The sequence below is a fragment of the Aphelocoma coerulescens genome, chromosome 11 (genome assembly GCF_041296385.1).
Source record: "Aphelocoma coerulescens isolate FSJ_1873_10779 chromosome 11, UR_Acoe_1.0, whole genome shotgun sequence".
NCBI lineage: Eukaryota > Metazoa > Chordata > Aves > Passeriformes > Corvidae > Aphelocoma > Aphelocoma coerulescens.
Window position 1 is genome coordinate 19,668,021 of NC_091025.1, and position 21,300 is coordinate 19,689,320.

Here is a 21,300-nt window from a genome sequence, read left to right on the forward strand (position 1 = left end):
GTTTCCTCTCCTTGGCACCTTGTTTTATTTGTGTATTCCAGAGCCCGCTCTGGGGGCTGCCTTTCATTCTTCCCAGCTGGACCAAGGCACGATTCGTGTCTCTCGCATCCTGTCGAAGCAGGGATTGCCCAGTTAGCCACGCAAGCCAGGAGAAGACACAATTCCCTCGTAGTCAGGGGAAGACTCAAGCAGCTTTTGAGAGGCTGCAGCCCGCAGGGCGGCAGAATGGCAGAGGAAGATGCACCGGCTTCATAACGCTCCCAGCAAAATTAAAATTCCTGTCATTTTAAGGATTAGCAGAATATATTGCAAGGGCTAATCTAACGTGATGCATTAGCTGATGTGTATAGCATTTGCATCTAAGCTACAGTGTTTATTTATTCAGCCATATAATGCAGAAAACCAGTTAATTGTGTGTCTTGGTAGGTGCATAAGTACTTCTCCTGTGCAGCCAACTGTTTAAACTACAGATGAACTGACCTGCGTGCACCCAAACGACATATGCATTTAAAGGAAGGCAGATATGACTGAAATTAAAGTTGATACAATGTTTACATTTTGTTTGAAAAAATAAATTCACTCTCTTGTTTTACTAGGAATGGCCCCATACTGTCCTTATAAACAAAGATAAATTTGACAAAACTTCATCATTTCTATGCTAAGAATATAATCCAGAGTATAACCTCAGTTAAAGGTCTTAAATGTTCAGTATCAGACCCAAAAAGGTGAGTGGAAAGGGGAAGAAATTTTTTAAACAACAGCTCCTGTTTCAGGCTCCTAGTCAATTTTGTCATTAGTAAGAAACATTAATAAAGTAGCATTTGACAGGCTCTTTACAATGTTGACTTATCTTTCAAAAAACCCACTGAATAAATGTTTTTATGAAAATAAGTCAGTACAAATTTGAACAGAAAGAATTTATGTGACTCATTCCTAATTATTTCTGCCTAAAAAGCAATTGTTTGGGGTTTCTTTTAAAGGTTGGCTGCAGTGTTAGTGAAACCATTTTATGATTTTCAGTAATAAAAACTAGGGAAAAAAATGAAATCTGTTGGCATTTATTGTTTTTCTCTGCAAGCATTTCAGACTACGTGGATGATTTATTTGTCACTTTGCAGGAGAAATAAGAAGTATTTTACTGTTTAGATACCTTCATAATCCTTAGGCAGAGCATGTGCCAGCTCTCCCATTAGCAAAGTGGAGAAATCAAGCTACCAGGGATCGCAGGGTTGAGCAAGCTCCTGACGACCTGCTGAGGTTATTTCAGTCAAAGCCATGTGTGGCACATCTGATGGGAACCCAGAAGGAACTAATTTGGGCCAATTAGGAAAAAAAGTGCTGTGATAAACCATCATCTCCAAGTTACATCAAAACAACAGGGAGGATCAGGTCCAGCAGAGTTTGGCAGTGATGCCTTGCCAGCCACTTGGGTCCTGCTCGGCTCAGCAGGGACACAGCTGTGCCCAAACCCTTTGGCCACTGCACTTAGAGCTGGCAAGTGGGCCAGATCTCCCTTTGTCAGCTTAAAACATGGGGTTTATGGGGATACTGGTTCTCCTGATCCTCCTGTGTCCTGCTGTGTGTGACCCACCTACAGTGGGACTCCTGGCATGTGTCACAGCCCAGCCAGGGAGGGCACAGGGGGCCAGGCTGCGGCTGTGCCTGGGCTACAGGTCCCACATGGGAACCTCCCCTCCAGGCAGGCAGCTTGTAGGGAAGGAGGAAAGCAGAGGGGAGGGAGGTGTTTAGCATCAGGTGATGGGAGCTCACTTATTTCCCTGCCATCTGAAGGACAAAGCCTCCAGCAGAGCAGAAGCTCCATTCAAGGGCAGTGGCAGCACAGGGAGGTGTGACACATCCCTGCCATTTCTCTTTCTCTTCCCAAAGGTCCCAGGCAGCAGCTGCTCCTCATTCCCAGGTCATATTTTTTCCACAGATTTAGTGGAAATTAACTTCTGGCCTGTTCTCTCCCTCCTGTCATGCTCTGGAAGCTGAGCTACGGCAGGAACCAGAGCCTGTCATAGCCCCTGTTCAAGAACCTTGGTGTCTGAAGGGTGCCAGTGCTGCAATGAGATGCTGCAAGGCAACAAACTGATGAGACAACTGGCAAGAGACCTTGAGGAGTGGTAGAATGAAACTGGGAGAGCAGGGTTTCATCCATCCATCCATCCATCCATCCATCCATCCATCCATCCATCCATCCATCCAAAGAACCAGGAGGTTTTTATCACTGCAGACAGTGCTGCTCCTTTCCACAAAGGAAAGTTAAGGAATGGAGACACCCTGTGTGTGGCAGGATGCAAAAGCTGTTTACAGGTAGGACATAAAATAATAAATGTATGAGTTGATAGTAGGAGAAAGGTGAAGAGGTCACAGAGTGTGACAGAATGTCTTGTGCAGCTACTGAAGTCTGTTGGACAAAATGAGGGCTCTCTGCTATTTGTGCATTTTGTAAAAATGCCCTGTATTTTTAGCATTTTGTGGAACGAAAATTTTATGTGCTATTAAATGGTGCTGGCAAATGGCTGTGAGACATACCAGCAAACTCAAACACACCTCAGCTTTCCCTAGTTTGGGTCTCTTTGCTGTTACTTAGTAACATCAGAGAGATTTTGCTATAAACTTTTCTTTTGCCTATGGAAAAACGTTGACTCTTCCACTTCTTCAGTCTGTATTGATGCCAAACAGTGCATTTGGTAAAGGAAGGGAAAGTGGTCCAGTTCTCTGCTTGACAGGCTGAAGTGAAATGCTTTTAACAGCTATAAAAAAAAAATTGTAAAACATAAGAGTTTATAAATCAAAGCTCCATAGGGAGATCTTTATCCAAGCCCTCTATTGACGCAGACACATCACTCTTGAGCACAGCCAGAATACCGAAATAGCTTTTATTAATTAACATTTCCAGCGTGCGGCACATGCTGCTCCACCCAAGGGCCACAGGAAAGAGGGCTGTGCAAGGGTGAAGCTCTTCCATGGACAGTTTTGGACACAAAGCTGCTGAGCTGCTTCCCTGCCATTGGTGATCCTGGGCCATGCCCGGGCTGCAGCAGGTTCAGGCTGCTGGGACACTGCAGCAGCAGTGGGAGGGATCTGCCCCCGCCCCGAGGTGCAGGAGCTGCCTTGGTGTGTGGGCTCAAACACCCTCTAGAGCAGGTTATTCCAGGGACAGCACAGACAACTGCCCTGGGAGTGCCCTGGGAGCAGGGAATGCCATCAGGGAGCCCCTGGCCACAGTGGGAGTGGGGAATGCCATCCAGCCACCCTCAGAAGGCTCTGCCCAGAGCCCAGGAATGCAAAGCAGATGTCTGCTCCTGGCATTTTTCCTGGACTTGAATGAGGCTGTTTGTATGCAACACAGCTGCTCCAAAGGGTCATAGTTTCTCATGGAATGTGCCCAATTACAAAGCATTCCAGAGGCTAAATTTAGGGCTAGTTTTGGAAAAATAAACATCTGAAAAGAAATATTTCTAACAAATTAGTGTTTTCTTCTCCCACTTTGTCTCCATACAACAGGAACCAGCTAATGATCATTAAAAGCAGGATGGAAGACTTTCACCAGCACTGGCTGGTACATTATCAGCAAGTCCAGAGGTGAGGGAGCCTGGACAGAAGGGCCTGGGGCCTTCAGAAAAGTCACTGTGGTTGTTTCTATCATAAATACAACATCCAAATCACTTAAACAAACATGTCAGATCTAAAGTAATCAAATTCTCCAACCCTAAACAGCAGAAGTCAGACCTCTTCCTTGAAAACCCACAGCAAATTCCCCTTACTGAAAAGTCATCCCCCAACTATTAACTATAAATGTAAACCATCAAACACAATCTGCTGCTTCCCTGAGAAGGTAAATGGTACAAAGTGCATCCCCAGGGTTGCTGTGTACAGCGTGCTTCATGAGGCAAGTGCCAACACCCCAATAAATAATTTAATACTGGTATTATGTAGTTGTGAAAGCCAAGCAGAAAGCTTCAGCAAAGCACCATTTACTGATTCCTTCTCCATTTGGAGTGCAGGTTGAAGCAATCTGTTGACAGCTTAATCATCCTTCTGTTTTCCCCCTGGCACACACTGGCATTTCTTTCTTCCCCAAAATCTGGGAGGCAAAATTTATTTTCTTCTAAAAAAGCCACCAAAAAAACAGAAAACAAAATCAAACCAGCCAAGCGTGGTGCCTGGGAGCTGCCTGCATGCATTACCATGGCTGAAGTTTCATCTGTGGTGCAAATGTTGGCAATGTCAGAACAAATCAGTTCAGTGATTCAACAAGAGGCAGAGAGGAAAGCTGGGTCATTCTGTTCCTTGCCCAATATTAATATTACATAAATACTGTCTTTATTTCCAGTTTCATTCATACGTCCCAGCAGTGCTGCCCATTCAAAGGATGCCAAATGAGCAGGTGAGGCTGCTGCAGAGTTGGCTTTCTGTAGAAGCCCTGTGCAAACAGGGAGGATCAATTCTGAAATGGGAAGGTCTGGCTTTGTTTCTCTCCTATTTTGCTGTGTGACTTCAGATGTCACACTTGGAGCACTGGACTGGACTGCCAGGCTGTGCTTTACACAATGTCCATAAGCTTCACCCTTTTTGAACAGCATCTCAGACCCTCCCAGAGAAAATGCTACTGGAATACAAAGCACTACCACCAAACTGGTGAGCACAACCTCTATTTTAGAAAGTGCATATCTTATTTTCCAGATAACTGATGGCAATGAAAGCAACATTGTCATATGTGCATGCACCAAAACACCCAACAGGATTTCTCCACAGGCTGCTATTTTTCCATGTGGTTCAGGACTAAAGATATCTTCTACAAAAATTCAAATTAATTCTTAATGATTTTTTCAATTGTCAGTGTCTGTCAAAGACAACAGTTTAGTGAATGCCACAGCTCCCAAAGCAGAAGCATAGGCTGGGTTTTAGCATTAAATCTCAAGACATTTAAAGCAAAACTTGTCCTTCAGCTGTCAAACACTGCCAGGACAGCCTTTCAGCAGAGCCTGCTGGGCTGCTCATACTGAGAACTGTTAATGACTCCTGTGCAGGTGCACAAATAAAACCTCTCTCAAAGGTACTGTATTTCCTACCATAATGAAGTAGTAATTAAAAATAAATCATGATTGATACAGGTCTAGAGAGCCTTCCATTTTTGGCTAATCCAAGGTAAGATAATTAAAACCAGATACATGATTTGGAAGGGTGGACACTTACTGCTAAATGTCCTCCAACTTTGCACACACCATCTTGTACAATTTGTGATGTCTGAAGCTAAAACTATATCAGCAGTCTGAAACTGTCATAGGAATGCAAAGATTTTAAAATTATCTTGGTGTACTTGCTTAGTCCAGTGTGCAAAATCCACTTCTAAAGTTCAGCTTATAACTTACTTTTAGTAGTGAGAAATCAGTTAAAAACAGGTTGAAAAAAAATATCTTTAATGAAAAATTGTACCTATGTAATGACTCATACAATTAAAAAGCCAATTTTCATCACATTTTTGTAGCTGTTTGTAAGCTAACTCCCCACATAGCATTTCTTGAAAGAGCAAAGAAACATTTCTTCAAGAGAATTTAAGTGATTTTATTTTGCTCAGAGATTTATGTATAATGTAACATCACCACTTATATACCAAATGAGTTTAACAGCTCAGCATAGCAATGATTTCCTCACCAGGCAATTATGACCGAGCAGACAAACACTGATTCACAACTTCCAGCAGGTGAGAGTTTTCCAAAGCAGCTGCCACACGTTCTTTATCAGCGAGCTGTTTATTAACTGTGCAGACAAAACCCACACGAAACCAGTCAGGACACTGGGACTCGATATCTTCTTGAAAGCATTTCACATTGAGACACATAACCGCAGTTGCCATGGTACTGAAGGCATTTCTGAGGATGCCAAGTGCACCCCAGAGCTGCTGTCTAAAGGCAGAGCCTGTCTGTCATCACAGCTATCCAGCGAGCTGGCCCTGATTCAGCAGCAGGGAGCTGCTCCGGAGGTGTAACGCAAGAAATCCCCATTTTCCTCCCCTCTTCCGAGTGCTCAGGCAAATCAGTGACTCTCAGAGAGCACACACTGCCTGAGGAGATGTTTAAAGAACACCACAGAACAATCTAAGTGACACTCCATGTTCCTGTTCTGGAACATCCCCCAGAATCCGACGCACAGAAAGTCCCAGACACTGAGCAGCTGCTCTGCAGCTGTGGGAATCTCTCTCCTCTCTAATTTTCAAGATTAAAACAGATATAAAAACCACCCAAGAGAGGACTAAAAGCCTTACCTGCGTGCTCAGAGGCATGTGTTCCTGGTGTTATATGAACATCCAGCTGAAATAGCATCACAAAAGAAACAGAGGATGAGTTACACAAAACATTGGAAGGTTAAGTTCAAACTAATAAAAATAGGATAGTAACAAAAAGAGGGGGAAAAGGACATTCTTGCCACTATCAGTTACTCTATATAACAGAATAAAAGTCTGAAATCGCAGAGTATTCTGCATTTGCATCTGCTTAAGCCTGCTTCAGCCAAGGTGAGACCTCTCCTCCTGCCGTGCCACAGAGCAGTGATTCCCCTCAGAACCCCACTGGCCCATGACAACAGCCCCAGAGCCACAACTGTGCACTGATATTTCAGCCCACTGCCCTCTCTGGTTCCTGCAGTCTCCCTCACACAAAAAACGAAAAAAAGTAGTTATTTTTCACTCTAAGCTAGTTAGCACTCTTTTTTTCGCCTTTTTTTTTTAATTTTTCCGAACACAATGCCCCTCTTTTGCTTTCCCCGTTGATTTGACCCCTTACCTTGAACCTCTCGGGCAGAGAGCGGATCAGTTTGACCTTTATGGAGAGGCCGATGAGGGTGGCCATGCTGCAGTGCGGGATGGTGGGCGTGAACTCCACCGACACCGTGCTCTCGGCATCGTTCACCTGCGGGAAAACACACCAACAAACCCGCTGCTCTCACCCCAGCCTACCCCGAGGCCTTGCAGGTCAAATTCGACTCGCTCATAGATTTGTTCATTGGCATTTTTCAGTACTATGTTTAGGTACTACGATGAATATATTTAAATATTTTTAAAAAACAATTAGCTATCGGACGGCTGAGGCAGCACATCCCGGCGGGATCTCACTTTCACTCGCACTTGCTCGACGACGTTCAGCTCCTCCAGGGTGAGGGGGTGCTCGGGGTCATTGATGGAGCGGATGAGATGTGCGGGTTAAGGAAAGCGGCGCTGCCCGGCCCGGCCCGGCCCGCCCGACCCTGCCCTCCGCTCCCGCAGGATATCAAAGATCTCCCGGTCGTCAATGGCGTCGGGCAGCTCGTCGTCCTCCTCCCGCGCCGTCACGGGGCGCTCCCCGGAGCGGCGGTAGATGAGGGGGTTTGCATTCTCCAGCGGCGCCGCGCCTGGGCCCGGGCCCACCATGGCGGCAGCGGCACCGGAACCAGCCCGGACCGGAACCAGCCCGGACCGCGATCAGCGCCGGAACCAGCCCGGACCGCGATCAGCGCCGCACCGCGCGGGGCCCTGGGCGGGCGCGGCCTCCCGGGGGCGGGATTGGGATTGGGGCGGGCCCGGTTCTGAGGGAGCCTCCCGGGGGCGGGATTGGGATTGGGGCGGGCCCGGTTCTGAGGGAGCCTCCCGGGGGCGGGATTGGGATTGGGGCGGGCCCGGTTCTGAGGGAGCCTCCCGGGGGCGGGAGCGGGATTGGGGCGGGCCCGGTTCTGAGGGAGCCTCCCGGGGGCGGGATTGGGATTGGGGCGGGCCCGGTTCTGAGGGAGCCTCCCGGGGGCGGGATTGGGATTGGGGCGGGCCCGGTTCTGAGGGAGCCTCCCGGGGGCGGGATTGGGATTGGGGCGGGCCCGGTTCTGAGGGAGCCTCCCGGGGGCGGGATTGGGATTGGGGCGGGCCCGGTTCTGAGGGAGCCTCCCGGGGGCGGGATTGGGATTGGGGCGGGCCCGGTTCTGAGGGAGCCTCCCGGGGGCGGGATTGGGATTGGGGCGGGCCCGGTTCTGAGGGAGCCTCGGGCCAGCCGCTCGGCTGCAGCTCCAGGCCCGGAGCGAATGCAGTTGGCGGCGCAGTGTCCGTCAGGGGCCTCCGGGCTGGGCCCGGTGCTGCCAAGGATGCTCCGATTAAAGTTATTAATCTCATCTGTTTCCTGCTTTGAAAAGTCAAACAAAAAAATCCCCCGCAAACTTAAACTGGAGTGATAGAGTGTAGCCATGACATACTTTGGGTTTATACACTCCCTTAAAAGGGGATTAAGGCGAGAATTAACTATTTTGATTTGTTTTTCTTCTTTTTTAATCGTTAGTGTCTAGTTATTTGTAATCTCTAATCCCGGTTGTTTGAGGTGGGGGGTGTTTGGGGTTTTTTGTTGCTCTGTTTTGTTTGTCGTGGTGTTTCGGTGAGGTTTTTGTTGGTTTAAGGGGTTTTTTTTAAAGAACTTTGTAGAATTTAAGCTCTGGAGGCTGTTCAGACTTGTCCTGTTTGCCCTGCCTGTGGCATTGACAGCGGATGAACTGCGACTGGCGCTCCCGCTGCTGCTCCCGAGCGCTGCTGGGCCACTGCCGGGGGCAGGTAACGCGAGCTGGTGGCTCTTGGGGCTTGTACTGGTGCTCAGGGCTTGTACTGGTGCTCTGGATTTGTACTGGTGCTCAGGGACTGTACTGGTGCTCAGGACTGTACTGGCGTCGGGGACTGTACTGGTGCTCAGGACTGTACTGGCGCTCAGGGACTGTACTGGTGCTCAGGGCTTGTACTGGCGCTCAGGGACTGTACTGGTGGTCAGGACTGCACTGGTGCTCAGGGACTGTACTGGTGCTCAGGGACTGTACTGGTGGTCAGGACTGCACTGGTGCTCAGGACTGTACTGGCGCTCAGGGACTGTACTGGTGCTCAGGGACTGTACTGGTGGTCAGGACTGTACTGGTGGTCAGGACTGTACTGGCGCTCGGGGACTGTACTGGTGGTCAGGACTGTACTGGTGCTCGGGGACTGTACTGGTGCTCTGGAGGCGTTCACTGCAGTTCACGCTCACAATTCAGCCGCGCTCCCTTGCGCCGAGTGCCCTCGCTGGGACCTTTGTCCCCTTCTCTTCCGCATAAAACCGGAGAGAGTCATCGAGAGCCCACTCGGGGGTGGAAAATGGTTCCTCCAAGCCCGATTGCACTGCTTTGCACTTTGTTTTGTAGTGTAGCGTTCCTCGTGTGCCGGGCAGAAGGTGAGACCTGCGAGGTGTTGTTGTTGCTGCTGGGGAAGCCACTGCACCAACAAGTTGCAATGTTTTTTTCAAAGGCAGTAAATCTTTTATGCTTTGGCTACCAATCTGCAAAAATGCCTTCGTATTGCTAAAATTACTGGGTTTGTGGGATGAAGCTATTTTTGAGATGATTTAATGAAAAGAAAGCTTTCTGTCTTTTTTAAGAGGTAGAAAGTAGCAACATTTCTGAATTATCTAAACAAAATATTTTTAAGATCTTGTTAAATTATAAATTTAGGAAATGTTAATGGTTTTGCTGTTTGCTCCGAAATTTGCTCTTGCAGAGTGAAACAGGTAAGCTCTGTTCTACCTGGCTCCAGGTGTCATTGGCAGGAGGGTTTGGCATGGGGTGTCTGGCACTGCACCAAAGCAAAATGAAACCTGGACAAAATTGAAAGGAATAAGCTGAAATGTTCTAAATTAAACAGTCAGTTAAAAATACTTAATAGAAAAGTCTATCTGATAATTATGAAGATGCAATTTTTTTTTCTTTTTTACCTTTTGTGTTGCTTAGGACAGAGTGTTGCTGAGCCAGAAGTGACTATTGCACTGGGACGGCTCAAAGGAACACAGACAAATGTGAAGGGGACAGACAAGCGTGTGAATGTTTTCCTAGGAATTCCTTTTGCAAAAGCCCCTCTTGGATCTTTGAGGTTTTCCCCACCTGAACCGCCTGAACCCTGGACTGGTCTGAGAGATGCAACTTCTTACCCACCACTGTGAGAGCTGTTTGGTTCATTTGTAGACAGAGCCTGCCCATGCTGGTCAGGGTTGTGTTTATTGGGATACAGGGGCCTGATTTTTGCTGAGGAGTTTAGGTCTGGTAGTGGATACATTGCCAATACTGGAATATTTCAAGTACAGGTGTGGAGATGTGCTTTTACAGGCTGCACCTCTCACTGATTCTAAATAACACAAAATTCAAGCACCCTGTGGGGATTCAGCCTGTGGGGCAAAAATAAGTGTTTTCTCAATCATTGTTACATTGATACAATTGCAGTTTTTGTACTAATACTTGTACTTTTTTTTTTGTGAAGGTGTCCTCAAGATCTATCCCTGTTGAAAACAGCTGAAAAAAACTTTAAAGAAAAGCACATTGCATTCCAAACTTCTGAGGATTGTTTGTACCTCAGTGTTTACAGCCCTGCTGGCTCAAGCAAGAAGGACAAGTTACCTGTATGTAAACCATTGAACAAACTTGTGTTTTATAAAGCTTGGAAGTAATGATTGCCCCAAGAGACTTAATTGCTTTTGAAAATGTGATGCTGCACAGGCAGAAATAATATTAGCATGTAAAATTCAAAGTCCACCAATCTGAAATTCAGCTGCCATCGTGCTTCAGTGATTTGGTGTTCCTAATTCTCTGAGGTTGCTTTCCTTTTTCAAGTGAAATATGCAAACCAGTGCATAAAGGTGTGTCTCACCCTTTTGTTTCGAAGGTAATGGTGTGGATTCATGGAGGCAATTTTATATTTGGTGGTGCTGCTAGGTATGATGGCTCTGCACTGTCAGCCTACGAGAATGTTGTGGTGGTAATAATTCAGTACCGACTGGGACTCCTTGGATTCTTCAAGTAAGATCACTTATTTCACTTTTTACAAAGTGCTTGCTGTCATGTTTAAAGCATGGGTAGTTCTGTTTGCTGAATCTGCTGAACTTCTATATCAGCTTCCCACTGTTACAGTGGTTTAAATGTACATAATTCACTGACATCAGGGCTTCAGAACACCAAGAAATGTCTGTACATTCCACCTGCATGGTCATGTGATTGCAGCCTGCTACCAAATCATAGTTGGGCTTATTTGGATGGGTTGTTTGTTCTGGCCTTTGCTTCCATCCTCTGGTGTGTAGAGCAAAAACTCCTGTAGAGTAAAGGCCGGGGATCCGCCTGTGCAGGGGTGAGCCGAGAGTGGAGGCGAGTCAGGGGCTGAGGTGTGACCGTGCGGGGCTGTAGGTCGGGGCCAAATATGACACTTTGGACAATGTATAAAATGTTGAGATTGACTTTACTGTGGTATTGTTAGTGCTCCTGAGGAGTGGCTCGTGCTGCTTTCCTTTCAGTACTGGTGATGAGCACGCCCGTGGGAACTGGGCATACTTGGATCAAGTCGCAGCTCTTCGGTGGGTCCAAGGAAACATTGAGCACTTTGGTGGAGATCCAGGATCTGTCACTCTCTTTGGTGTATCTGCAGGATCTTGCTCTGTTTTTGCACATGTAGGTATACAGTAGATAGGAATAAAAATCTTTAAAAACTCAATTAGTGTAACTTTTCATGCTTAATCTGCTTTTTGACAGTAAGTTTAACAGCATGTTGTGCTAAATCTGGAGACTTCCCCTGTAAGCAAATAAAGATGTGTAATTCCCCACTGAATCCAGGAGCCTAGTCAAGCATAGAGTTATGAATAAGGGTGTTAATGTAGAATAAATACTTTCTCTTCTTCCCTTCTTGGCAGGTGTTATCTCCTTTATCCAAGGGTCTCTTTCATAAAGCAATATCAGAGAGTGGAATTCTAATTCCCCCCAATAAAGACTTACATCTTTCAACAAATCTTGAGGTAGGCTCATTTTTTTTTGCATTTTAAAGTCTTTATAACCTAAAGACTTTAAAATAGGATGCTTATATGTGATAATTTGTTTAAACGAGAAAAGGGGAAAATCTCATTGTGTGCTGTGCAACAAAGATGATCCAGTTTATTCTTGCAGCACACCTGTTTAATTTCAATCTATTTGGTGTTAGAAATAGATTGTACAGCTATATGATTGTAACACCTGTGGGCTGTCAAAGGTGTATTCAGTCATACCAAGCTATGCCAAGCTAGGCAAATGTCCATTTTTGTACCCACTGTACCCTATACAGTAACTGGGACATTTATTATGGAGAACTTAACAAGAATCCAGAAGAAGAATTCAGGTTTTTATTGACCTACAGTTTTTTAGGGAGTCTTTTATTTTACGTGAAGTAAATTAATTCAAAATTTAAAAAAAAAATCTTAAAATTTTTTCTATAAGTGCCTTTTAATTTCTTTTCCTGTAATGGCAGATAGTAATAATGTAAATGTTTCTGGATTTTCTTTCCTTATTTGGTTTATGCTACAAGCTTGTATTATCTCTACAGCAAAGTTTGAAGAACAGTGAATGGAAATACAGCAAGAAAGAGAAGTACACCAGAATGATCTCACGTTGTGATCAAATTGTAGCATTTCTAGTAAAATAAAATACTCAAAGATCTATCAAGCTCACCTAAATCTGCCACTAAATCCAGCTATTAACAACAGTGTGTATAATGATTTTCTAACAGTGCTTGTCTTTTTGGTAATTTTCAGAAAATTGCCAGTATCTTTAAGTGTGAGACGAGCAGTTCCCTCTCCCTGCTGAGCTGCTTGAGGAAGCAGGAAGCAGAGCACCTAATCTTTAACAGCAAGGTAGGTGAGACTTCATGGCAACAGAATTTTTTAATGTCTCACTTGCAAAACTTTGGCTCAGCCTCTGATCAGAGTTCATTGATGGTCTGTTCCAAAGTTGATTTTTCTTATCTTTTGTCAAAATACTCCCTAAATGTTGAAATCATTTCACACAGAATTTCTCTCTGGAAGTTTCGGCAGTGTCGCAGCACCTGTAAAGTTGTGAGCGAGGTTTGAGCATCCCTATGTTTTAATGTCAGAAGCAGCACAGGATCAGGAACCCATTACATTCCTCTACACCTTGACCCAGCCATTGTATATTCCTGTGCCAAACTAAATTTATGTTACAGTGGATGTAGACACTTGAATTTCTTAAAGCCCCTTTTTGCACTTAGGACATTGAATGTGGACAACTTACATGACTTCAAGGGAAAATTTGAAATACTATTAACAACTAATTTGATCTTTTTTTTTTCTCTTCCTTCAGGAAATTTCATTTCTACCCTTAGTTTTGGATGAAGTGTTTCTTCATAAGCCACCTGAAGAGATATTGGCTGGAAAAGAATTCAATGTAGTGCCATTTATGATAGGAGTCACCAACAATGAATTTGGCTGGAATATTAGATCTGTAATTTAATGTCTATTCTTCACTTTTAGTGTGTTTTTAATGTTTGTGTTAGGTGTTAGGACAAGTCTTTGCATTGTTGGAAATACATACAAGATAAACTTTGCTTGCATTGTGGCTCTGCAGTGACCCAGAACCACCTGGTCACATGAGCGTGAGAGAGGCTTCATCTGCAAGTTAAACATGGACATATCAGATGGCACATCAGTTTTGTAAAGTATTTTCTTATCCTAGAATTTTAATCCCTCACCCAGGCAGAGAGAGGAAAAAGAATGCAACAATCAAGGGCTTATTACAGAAAGAAGATTAAAGCCAGTCCTTTCCCCCACGGTAGTCAGGGTTGATACATAGTGTGTTTAAAAGTGTGCCACTGATCACCTAGACCAGCTTCCCTTGTGTGTCATCACCACCCTGCAGAAAGAGCATTCATTTGAAAACCTCATTGGGGCAGAGTGTGGGGACAATGCAGGTGTCCAGCCCACTCTGCAGAAATCCTTTCTCACAGGAACTCAATGGGTAACACAAAAACATGAGCAAATGCTCTCAGTGTACAAAAACTGCAGGAGATGGATTTATGTCCTCTCTCTTTCTTGTCCCCTTTTTTTTTCATTTCCTAAGTATTCAGTTTCCTTTCTGCAGTACAAAGCATTTGTTCTGAATCTGTGTAGCAGCTGTCTCTGGGAACGTGCTGGTTTTAATTCCCAGTGCAAAGTGAAATCTGTTTGAATTTATTTTGCAGCCAGAACAGTTGTTTTATGTAATGCTGTAAAAGAGGAGGAACCCTGCCTTATCCTTTTTTTCAAAGGGCTCAAACAATTGGACTAGAGACAGGCTGCCAGTGACTTTCAAGATCTCCCCCAATAGAATGAAAATCTGCCTGTGAGACAGAAGCAGCTTTTTGCTTCAACTCTGCCCTAATGTTTTCTGGTCTTACAAGTTTCTTAACGTTGATTTAAGGATAAACTATGTATGGTCTATGTAGAAACCTTCACCAAGGCAACATTTGCTGCAGTAAATACAAGCTTTTCAAGACAGCTGCTGCATTGTGCTGTGCTTTTGCATGTGATTTGATGTTCAAAAATAAACACCAGTAGTAAGAACTAATGGAATAATGTAGTTCCAATGTTGAAAATAATGGAGACATTGAATGGTGCTAATAACATTGGTTTTTTTCTCTGTACAGACATCAAAAATGACAAGTTTGAGGGAAATAGGAGATAGAAAATCAATTGCCTCAACTCTAGAGTTTTTTCTACCAATGATAGTAAGTACTGCTGCACTAATCTAATTTGAGAAGTGAGTTTTCTTTTTCAGGTATCTAACAGACTTGGTCTCACTGCTTGAGTCATAGTGTCACTAAGGGCTGAGGTCATCTTATGCTTTGGGGAGAGTCCCAGCAAAGCTGACAGGACCAGGGTGTAGGGAGTTGCACACAAATAGGATTGAGTCAGGCCTGGGATTTGGGAAAATGCCTTTTTCATTCTAGACCTCAGCCAATACTTTAATCTCACATATTTGTAGGATTACTGTGATGGTATCCTGAGTGTTAAAGTATCTCATGGCTAGTCTCCTGCTTGTGGGGCTTCAAGGCATATTTTTCAGTATGTTTACATTAAATGTGGCTTTTAAAGTAGTTACTTTGCACTCCTAGTTTTGAGGTGTGTCTTTCAAGCAGCAAATTCTAACCCTGAAAACTTACACTGTTTTTGGAAATCCCATTGGCCTTGTCTTCTTGTCTAATAGCCCATAAATCTGTCAAGGACTGAGAATTTACTTTTGAAATTCCCATCTCTCTTCTCCTGAAGGAAACAGAAGCCAAAGATGTTGTCAGGAGAAATTGCTGGATCTACACTTATTCCTGTAGAGTTTTAACCCATATAAATCTAGTGCAAATTTGACTTGTTTGGTATTTTTTCCCTACAAAAATTGTGAATAGGTTTTGTTCTGCATCAACATGGGTGCTGTCCTGGACCTTTGTGCCTTTGCAGAATCTCTGAAGTTTAAAAGATGGCAATTTCAGCTGCTAATTTAGACAGTGATCATTTGTCTGTTTGTTTCTTGTCTCTTAGGATGTACCCTCAGATTTTCTGCCCATGATCATAGATGAATATCTGGGAGACACAGAGGATCCTGCAGAGCTACGGGACCGATTCCTGGACCTGCTGGGGGACATGGCAATTGTCATGCCTTCCATCAAAGCACTGAATTATCACAGGGGTAAGCTGATCAACAGCAGTGGGACATTCAGACTTCCTACTGGAGGCTGGATCAAATGATGTAGATTCAAATCTTGTCATATATAGGCAAGTTGCCTTTGGGAAATTGAGGAATGATACAGGTCTGCAGGGTTGTGTGTAGTCCCTTATCTTTGTATTAAGTGTCTTGCACTGTTCATAATCACAATATATTGAGAGCAGAGTGTGATAACACAGGTAAATGTTTGCTAACTTAAGTATGCAGGCTTAAAAATTAAAACATATCAAAGCAACCTTTGTCCTTTGGCCCACAGCTACCTGGGAGGTCAGCTCTGTGGTCTGGAGATTTTCTGGTCTGAAACTGTAGACAAGCCATGCCAAGATACCCAGAACTGGAAATAGACTGATGTTAGTTTGTTTCCTGTAAGTTTTCCTAGGGTGGATCTTTGAATTTTTATCTTTTTTTTTTTTTTGGTAAGTGCTGAATTCTTAATTTTGCATTAAAAATAGAAGTACATACTTGAATGTAACACTTACATTAGAAATGTGCCCAGTATAAAGCTTTGTTTAAAGTAATATTTTAAACAGCTGAGACAGCTGTAGTTTATGTATCTCTTCTTTAACTCTAAATGTTATATCTTGCAGAGTCTGGAGCTCCTACCTACTTCTTTGAATTCCAGCACCGGCGCAGTTCATACTGGGATAGCAAACCAGACTATGTGAAGGCTGACCATGGGGATGAAGTTGGCTTTGTCTTTGGGGGGCCATTTCTGGCTGGTGACATCCAGCTCTGCAGTAAGGAACAGACACTGTTCACTCATAAATTAATCTGGTAGCACTGGCATTCTTCTGTTCAGTGTTCCATTCATTTTAATCACACTGAAGTGCATATATTGGCAGTGAGATCAAACCATAACCCTTTCTCCTGACAGATTTGGTTTCACAAATTTAACCCTCTCCCTCTTCTCTCCTGTACAGTTTGCTTGTTCTGAAGCACAGTAAGTTCCACATCTTGTCAGCCATTCAGCAAATAGGACATTTGCTAGAAAATTCACTGTCATTATCCCAGGACTGTGCATGAATTTGCCAAATAGCTTTGGCTGAAAATTAAATTGAAGGAAAGGTCAATTAAACTTGCAGAATGCTTGGGAAGCAGGAAATCCAGGATCTCTTCTTTTCCTGAGGAGTTTAGGCCAGTATCTCCTCCTTTCCAGGAAATCTCACGGGCTGTCAGGCTCCAGAGACTGGGGGACTTGCTCTTTTTTGCAGGAAGTGATTCCAGCTGTGTTCAGAGCAAGGCTTGGAATTCCAGTGTTTCATTTCCTATGTGAAGATCTAATGGTTAGGTCTATTTTGCTCCACAACTCAATTAATACTTGAGCATTTATTCAAATTGAACCAGTCCATTGAGGGAGGATTGAGGGTGTAATCCCAACATTTCCATGGGATTCTGGAAGTTTGTCTGGCAGAATCCCACATTGTTACATTCCAGATGAATCTGCCAATCATGGAACAGTTAAGATACATGATGCCACTTCCTAAGGAACATTATGAATCCAGCAGCATTCTTGAATTCCATATGCCTAAAACAGTAATACTCAGCATGGAGTATTTGCTTTCCCATGGAACAAATTAGGAACAGTTCTTATTTTGACAAAGAGACACAACATGTCTGCTTATTTTAAGTGAATTCACCAGTTTTTCTGGTTTTATTTTTCTCATTTGCGCAGTAGTTCAAGTGTGGTTCAAAGCCTACATAAGTGAAAGTATTTCCTTTTACTCCATTGAACTTTGGAGCAATCCAGCTATGTTGTAAAGCCCTTTGGTAATCTGTTACCAGAGCCTTTTCCTTTTGCTTATATTTTATATTTATTTTTTTTACTTACATGTCTTGGCACTAGAAAACACTGAACAGTTCTTCTCCTCTTTGCCTGAATTTACCAAGGGCATTAAGATATCAAATATTTTTCTTAGTGTATTGAGATGCATTTATAATTAAAAACACCCTGGAACTGAAATAATTCTCACCCAGTGATACAGTGATCTTATGTGCTCAGAAATGGAGTGTCATCATCTTGTGTTGGAATGAAGAAATCTTTGCCTAGTCATGCACTGAGTAATAGGGAGAATTTCAGTCCCACAAAACTAGAATGGGATCCAGGAAACAAAGCCATGTGGCCCATTCCTGGAGCTGTACTGGGATGCAGTACACATGGGGTTTTTTTGGTTCTGCTCTGATTTCCTGGAAGGTTACAGGCACATCACCTTATTTCCTTGTACCCTAATTCCCTGATTTCTACAGTAAGGGTAATTATGCAGAAGTTCTTCATGAGGAGGGCTGAAATCCCTTGATGCTTGCTGTATTTCTGATATTTTGCTGGTGTTGTGTCTCTGTTGCAATTGCTAAGTTGTTGCAGCATGATCACACACAGAAATGCTGCTCGTGTAGTAGCAATGTCTTGATTTCTGCCACACAGAGTAACTATTCTGTATTTTGTCTGTCAGGTGAAGTTACAGAGGAAGAGAAGAACCTCAGCAGAACTCTAATGAAGTACTGGGCTAACTTTGCTCGAAATGGGTAAGAATCATGAGACTAATGACAGATATTGCTGCTTTGCACTGACTCCATGGGGAATTGGCTGTTTTGTTGGTTCAGTCTTAACTTCTGTGATTGAATTCCCCTGCAACTGAAAAGGGCACTCACTCTTTCTTTCCTCTTGCTTACAGAAATCCTAATGGAGAGGGTCTGGTTGAATGGCCATCTTACAACCAAAATGAAGAATACTTGCAGATAAATCTACAACAAAAGAAAGACAGAAAGTTGAAAGAAAAGAAGGTAGAATTCTGGAAAAAAGTGATCCTTGAAAAGACAAAGAACAAAAGCATGGAAAACAAGAAGGTTAAATTAGAGTTATAGTTTACAGTCTAAACATGCACATAATATGCAAACTGTTAGGATAGTAAAAGGAATTACTTGAAGTAATTTTGAGGATAAAATTACACTTCCCTTCTTTGCACCTTTTCTTCACAGTTCTCATACTTGCAATTATTCCCTGTAATAATTCCAGTTGATCCCTCACTTGTTAAATACAGCTACCAGATTTCCCCAATGCTCAGATTTTTCTGTCACTCCCCCATGACTGAAGACAGAATGTAGCAGCAGCATTGTTTTAATAAAGTGAAATCAATGAAGACCCAATTTGTGAGTAAAACTGTCTCTTGATGCCAAGTTTATCGGTGGTACAGAAGTTTTGGTGTGGTGTAGATACAAAAATGTTCTCTGTGGAAAGAAGATGAAACTACAGAATGTTCTGCTTCATCAGCTGGTTTTACAACTGAGACAGGATAGTTCTGAATGTTGTGGTACCTAATCTGTAACAGTAGTGCTGGAATTAAGACTTCTCCCAAATGGAGAAAAGGGAGAATATGCCTCCAGTACCCACAATTCTCTCCTTTTAAATTTGGCTGTAGCTTCCCTACAAGGATTAACATTTCTGTCTTTTCCCCAGTGCTTCCCTCTGTGCTCCAGGCTGTTCCCTGTGCCACCAGTCAGTGCCAGTCAGTGCCAGTGTGCCTGTTTGCACTGGCTCACAGCCTCACTGCCAGCACTGGGTCTGTCCCAGGGCCACTCTAGGGCCCTCACTGGCTGATTGGCACTTGGGCTGCCAAGAACAAGGCTTGGACTCTTCATGGTAGAGTTGTCAATCACTTTTCTGCCATGTCTTTTTCTCCTGTACCTGGCTCCTAGGCTGCTCCAGCTATCCCAGCCACATTCCTGGTCACACTGGTGCCTCACAGCAGAGTGATGCAGCTCCACAGATCCTACAGGGCAATGAACATAAGTTCCCTCTCCCTTCATCTCCCCTCTATATCTCTGGAAGAATTTTAAATTGTTCATGGCTAATAATGTCCTACAGCAACTAGCTACCCAACCCTTCTTTCCAAATTGCTTTACTGGAAGGAGTAGGGTGGGATTTCCTACATCTTCTTGCCCAAGTTCTGTTGCCAGGCAGAACTCAGGAGCAGGGTGAGACTGTTAATACAACTGCAGTTTTGGTAAGCAGAACTTCCTCCTAAGCATCTGCCCCCACTCCTTTTTTTTCCTCCTTTGTTTTGTGAGGGGAATATAATTTCAAAATAGTCTTGCTAAATCTTCATTGCAGAAACCCTTGAGGTACTGTGCTACTTCCTTTAAAAGGAGATGAACAGGCAGTGCACAGAATATATGCTCATCTTGTGTGTGCAGAGAAGTGCAGTTGAATTACTTCTGAGCACAGGCCAGCACTAAAAATAAATCACAATGGAAAATGTCAGAAGATTTTACTCATTCTATGTAGAGATAAGCGCTGTGATACTCCTGTCTCATCCCAGAGACATCCTGAGGTGAGACTAACACTGGCTCTTTAGCATGTGGTAAAGCTGCCCAAGTTTCATAGGCTCTAGCCCCAATTTCTATATACTGTAGCTTCACTGAATCCTCACCAGGGGCTGTGATATTTGTCTATTTTTTTTTTTCAGCTATTGAAATCAGGAAAGATAGCAGTGTGTTAAACTACAAAGAGGCAAAGGTCACCATGTGGCAGGATTTTTTGGTTGACTCTTGACTTATGCATTATTCACTGACTGAGGGCAAGCTGCAAAATATCTTTAAATGAATGCCAAACAGGATTCAAGAATGGTACTCACCAGGTATGTAGCACTGTCCCCAGATTCTACAAGTCTAGTCCATGCCACTAGGGTAAGAGTTTCTACATTTGCAAAGCATCTAGGCCATGCTTGCAGATCCTGCAAAGTATCTACAGACAAGGCTGTAGGGATCTAAAATCCCATTTTTTGTATCTTACTGTAAGTAAGAAGGGCAGAATTTGCAGAAACTGTTTTGCACACATAATGTTTTCAGAATGGCTGCTTCTCTAGGTCTGTGGATGGGATATGGGCTCAGAGTTTTTGCAGAGTAGGTACTTGGAAGAGAAGTAGTGAGTAGAACAAAGATTGAAGAGAAAAGCTTGGAAATTAAAATGGTAATGAAGGGGGAAAATAAAAGGAAAGTAAGTGGGAAAATATGGAGTCTAGTAAAATCAGTAAAGACCAGGAGTTGAAAAGAAATTGGTTTTGGAACTAAAGTTTGTTACAGCAAAAGGAGAGAGCAGCAGGTGGAGTACAGGGTATTTGGCTTTGCAGCAAAGGAGCCCTCCTGTAGCTTGTGGGTCACGAATGAGCTGAGACATGAATACCCTCCAGTGTGGGATCTGACCCACAAGGAGGGATCCTTGTAGTTCCACCTTGCATGGAAACAGTTTTCCTTGCCAGGAACCAAAGCAATCCAAGGTAAGGAGACAGTGAGAGAATTTACAACAGCACCCAGGCAGGCAAACAGGAGTGCAGAGTTTACTCCTATGCAGTGTTTCTGAGGTGTCTCAGAAACCTTTATCACTCAGATAAAGGTAAAAGATAACTTATTCTAAGCTCCATACCTTGTACCCCAGGCCCCTGTTCCATTAATTGCATTAGACAATGCATATATCTACCATTGCTATACATTCAAGCAGCGCGGACTACTCCCAGAGCACTTTTATTGACCCTTAGTGTCCTGAACTTCACTCTTGAGAAACAAGGAAAAAAGTCTCCCAGGGAAGACCTACACAGCCACAGTTCATTGTAATTCTGCACTGAAGCTTTTGTCCTCATTGTTTTCTCAGCAGCTCAGATTTACAGCATTATCCATGTGCCTGTGTACAGTGAGCACTGGCCTTGCCCTCAGGCTCAGGAGCTGCACCCCAGCACAGCCCTGGTGGGGTGCACAGGGCACTGGGGCAGAGCTCAGGAG

The 21,300-nt window shown here is 43.8% G+C and overlaps 2 protein-coding genes across 2 annotated transcripts; one reads left to right on the forward strand and one right to left on the reverse strand.

Moving 5' to 3' along the window:
• Window positions 1–5,416: 5,416 nt before the first annotated feature.
• CIAO2B (cytosolic iron-sulfur assembly component 2B) lies at window positions 5,417–7,524 on the reverse strand. The gene is made up of 5 exons (XM_069027093.1): window positions 7,274–7,524; window positions 7,121–7,198; window positions 6,792–6,917; window positions 6,275–6,320; window positions 5,417–5,769 (listed from the first exon to the last, which is right to left on the reverse strand). Exons 1-5 carry the CDS (start codon window positions 7,412–7,414, stop codon window positions 5,672–5,674), a joined length of 489 nt encoding a protein of 162 aa, XP_068883194.1. The 5' UTR covers window positions 7,415–7,524; the 3' UTR covers window positions 5,417–5,671.
• Window positions 7,525–9,077: 1,553 nt separating this feature from the next.
• On the forward strand, window positions 9,078–18,672 carry LOC138116824 (fatty acyl-CoA hydrolase precursor, medium chain-like). The gene is made up of 13 exons (XM_069026562.1): window positions 9,078–9,212; window positions 9,766–9,970; window positions 10,289–10,427; window positions 10,691–10,824; window positions 11,313–11,466; window positions 11,706–11,807; window positions 12,576–12,674; window positions 13,141–13,281; window positions 14,462–14,542; window positions 15,348–15,495; window positions 16,119–16,268; window positions 17,979–18,051; window positions 18,201–18,672. The coding sequence occupies exons 1-13, from the start codon at window positions 9,137–9,139 to the stop codon at window positions 18,388–18,390; spliced, it is 1,692 nt and encodes a 563-aa protein (XP_068882663.1). The 5' UTR covers window positions 9,078–9,136; the 3' UTR covers window positions 18,391–18,672.
• Window positions 18,673–21,300: the final 2,628 nt, after the last annotated feature.

Coding starts and splice junctions, on each gene's coding strand:
- CIAO2B (XM_069027093.1), bottom strand. CDS start 7,414: ATGGTGGGCCCGGGCCCAGGCGCGGCGCCGCTGGAGAATGCAAACCCC. Junction 6,321..6,791: donor CTCTGCCCGAGAGGTTCAAG/GTAAGGGGTCAA, acceptor ATGCTATTTCAG/CTGGATGTTCATATAACACC. Junction 5,770..6,274: donor ACATGCCTCTGAGCACGCAG/GTAAGGCTTTTA, acceptor TTGTCTGCACAG/TTAATAAACAGCTCGCTGAT.
- LOC138116824 (XM_069026562.1), top strand. CDS start 9,137: ATGGTTCCTCCAAGCCCGATTGCACTGCTTTGCACTTTGTTTTGTAGT. Junction 10,428..10,690: donor GCAAGAAGGACAAGTTACCT/GTATGTAAACCA, acceptor TTTGTTTCGAAG/GTAATGGTGTGGATTCATGG. Junction 15,496..16,118: donor AGCACTGAATTATCACAGGG/GTAAGCTGATCA, acceptor TATATCTTGCAG/AGTCTGGAGCTCCTACCTAC.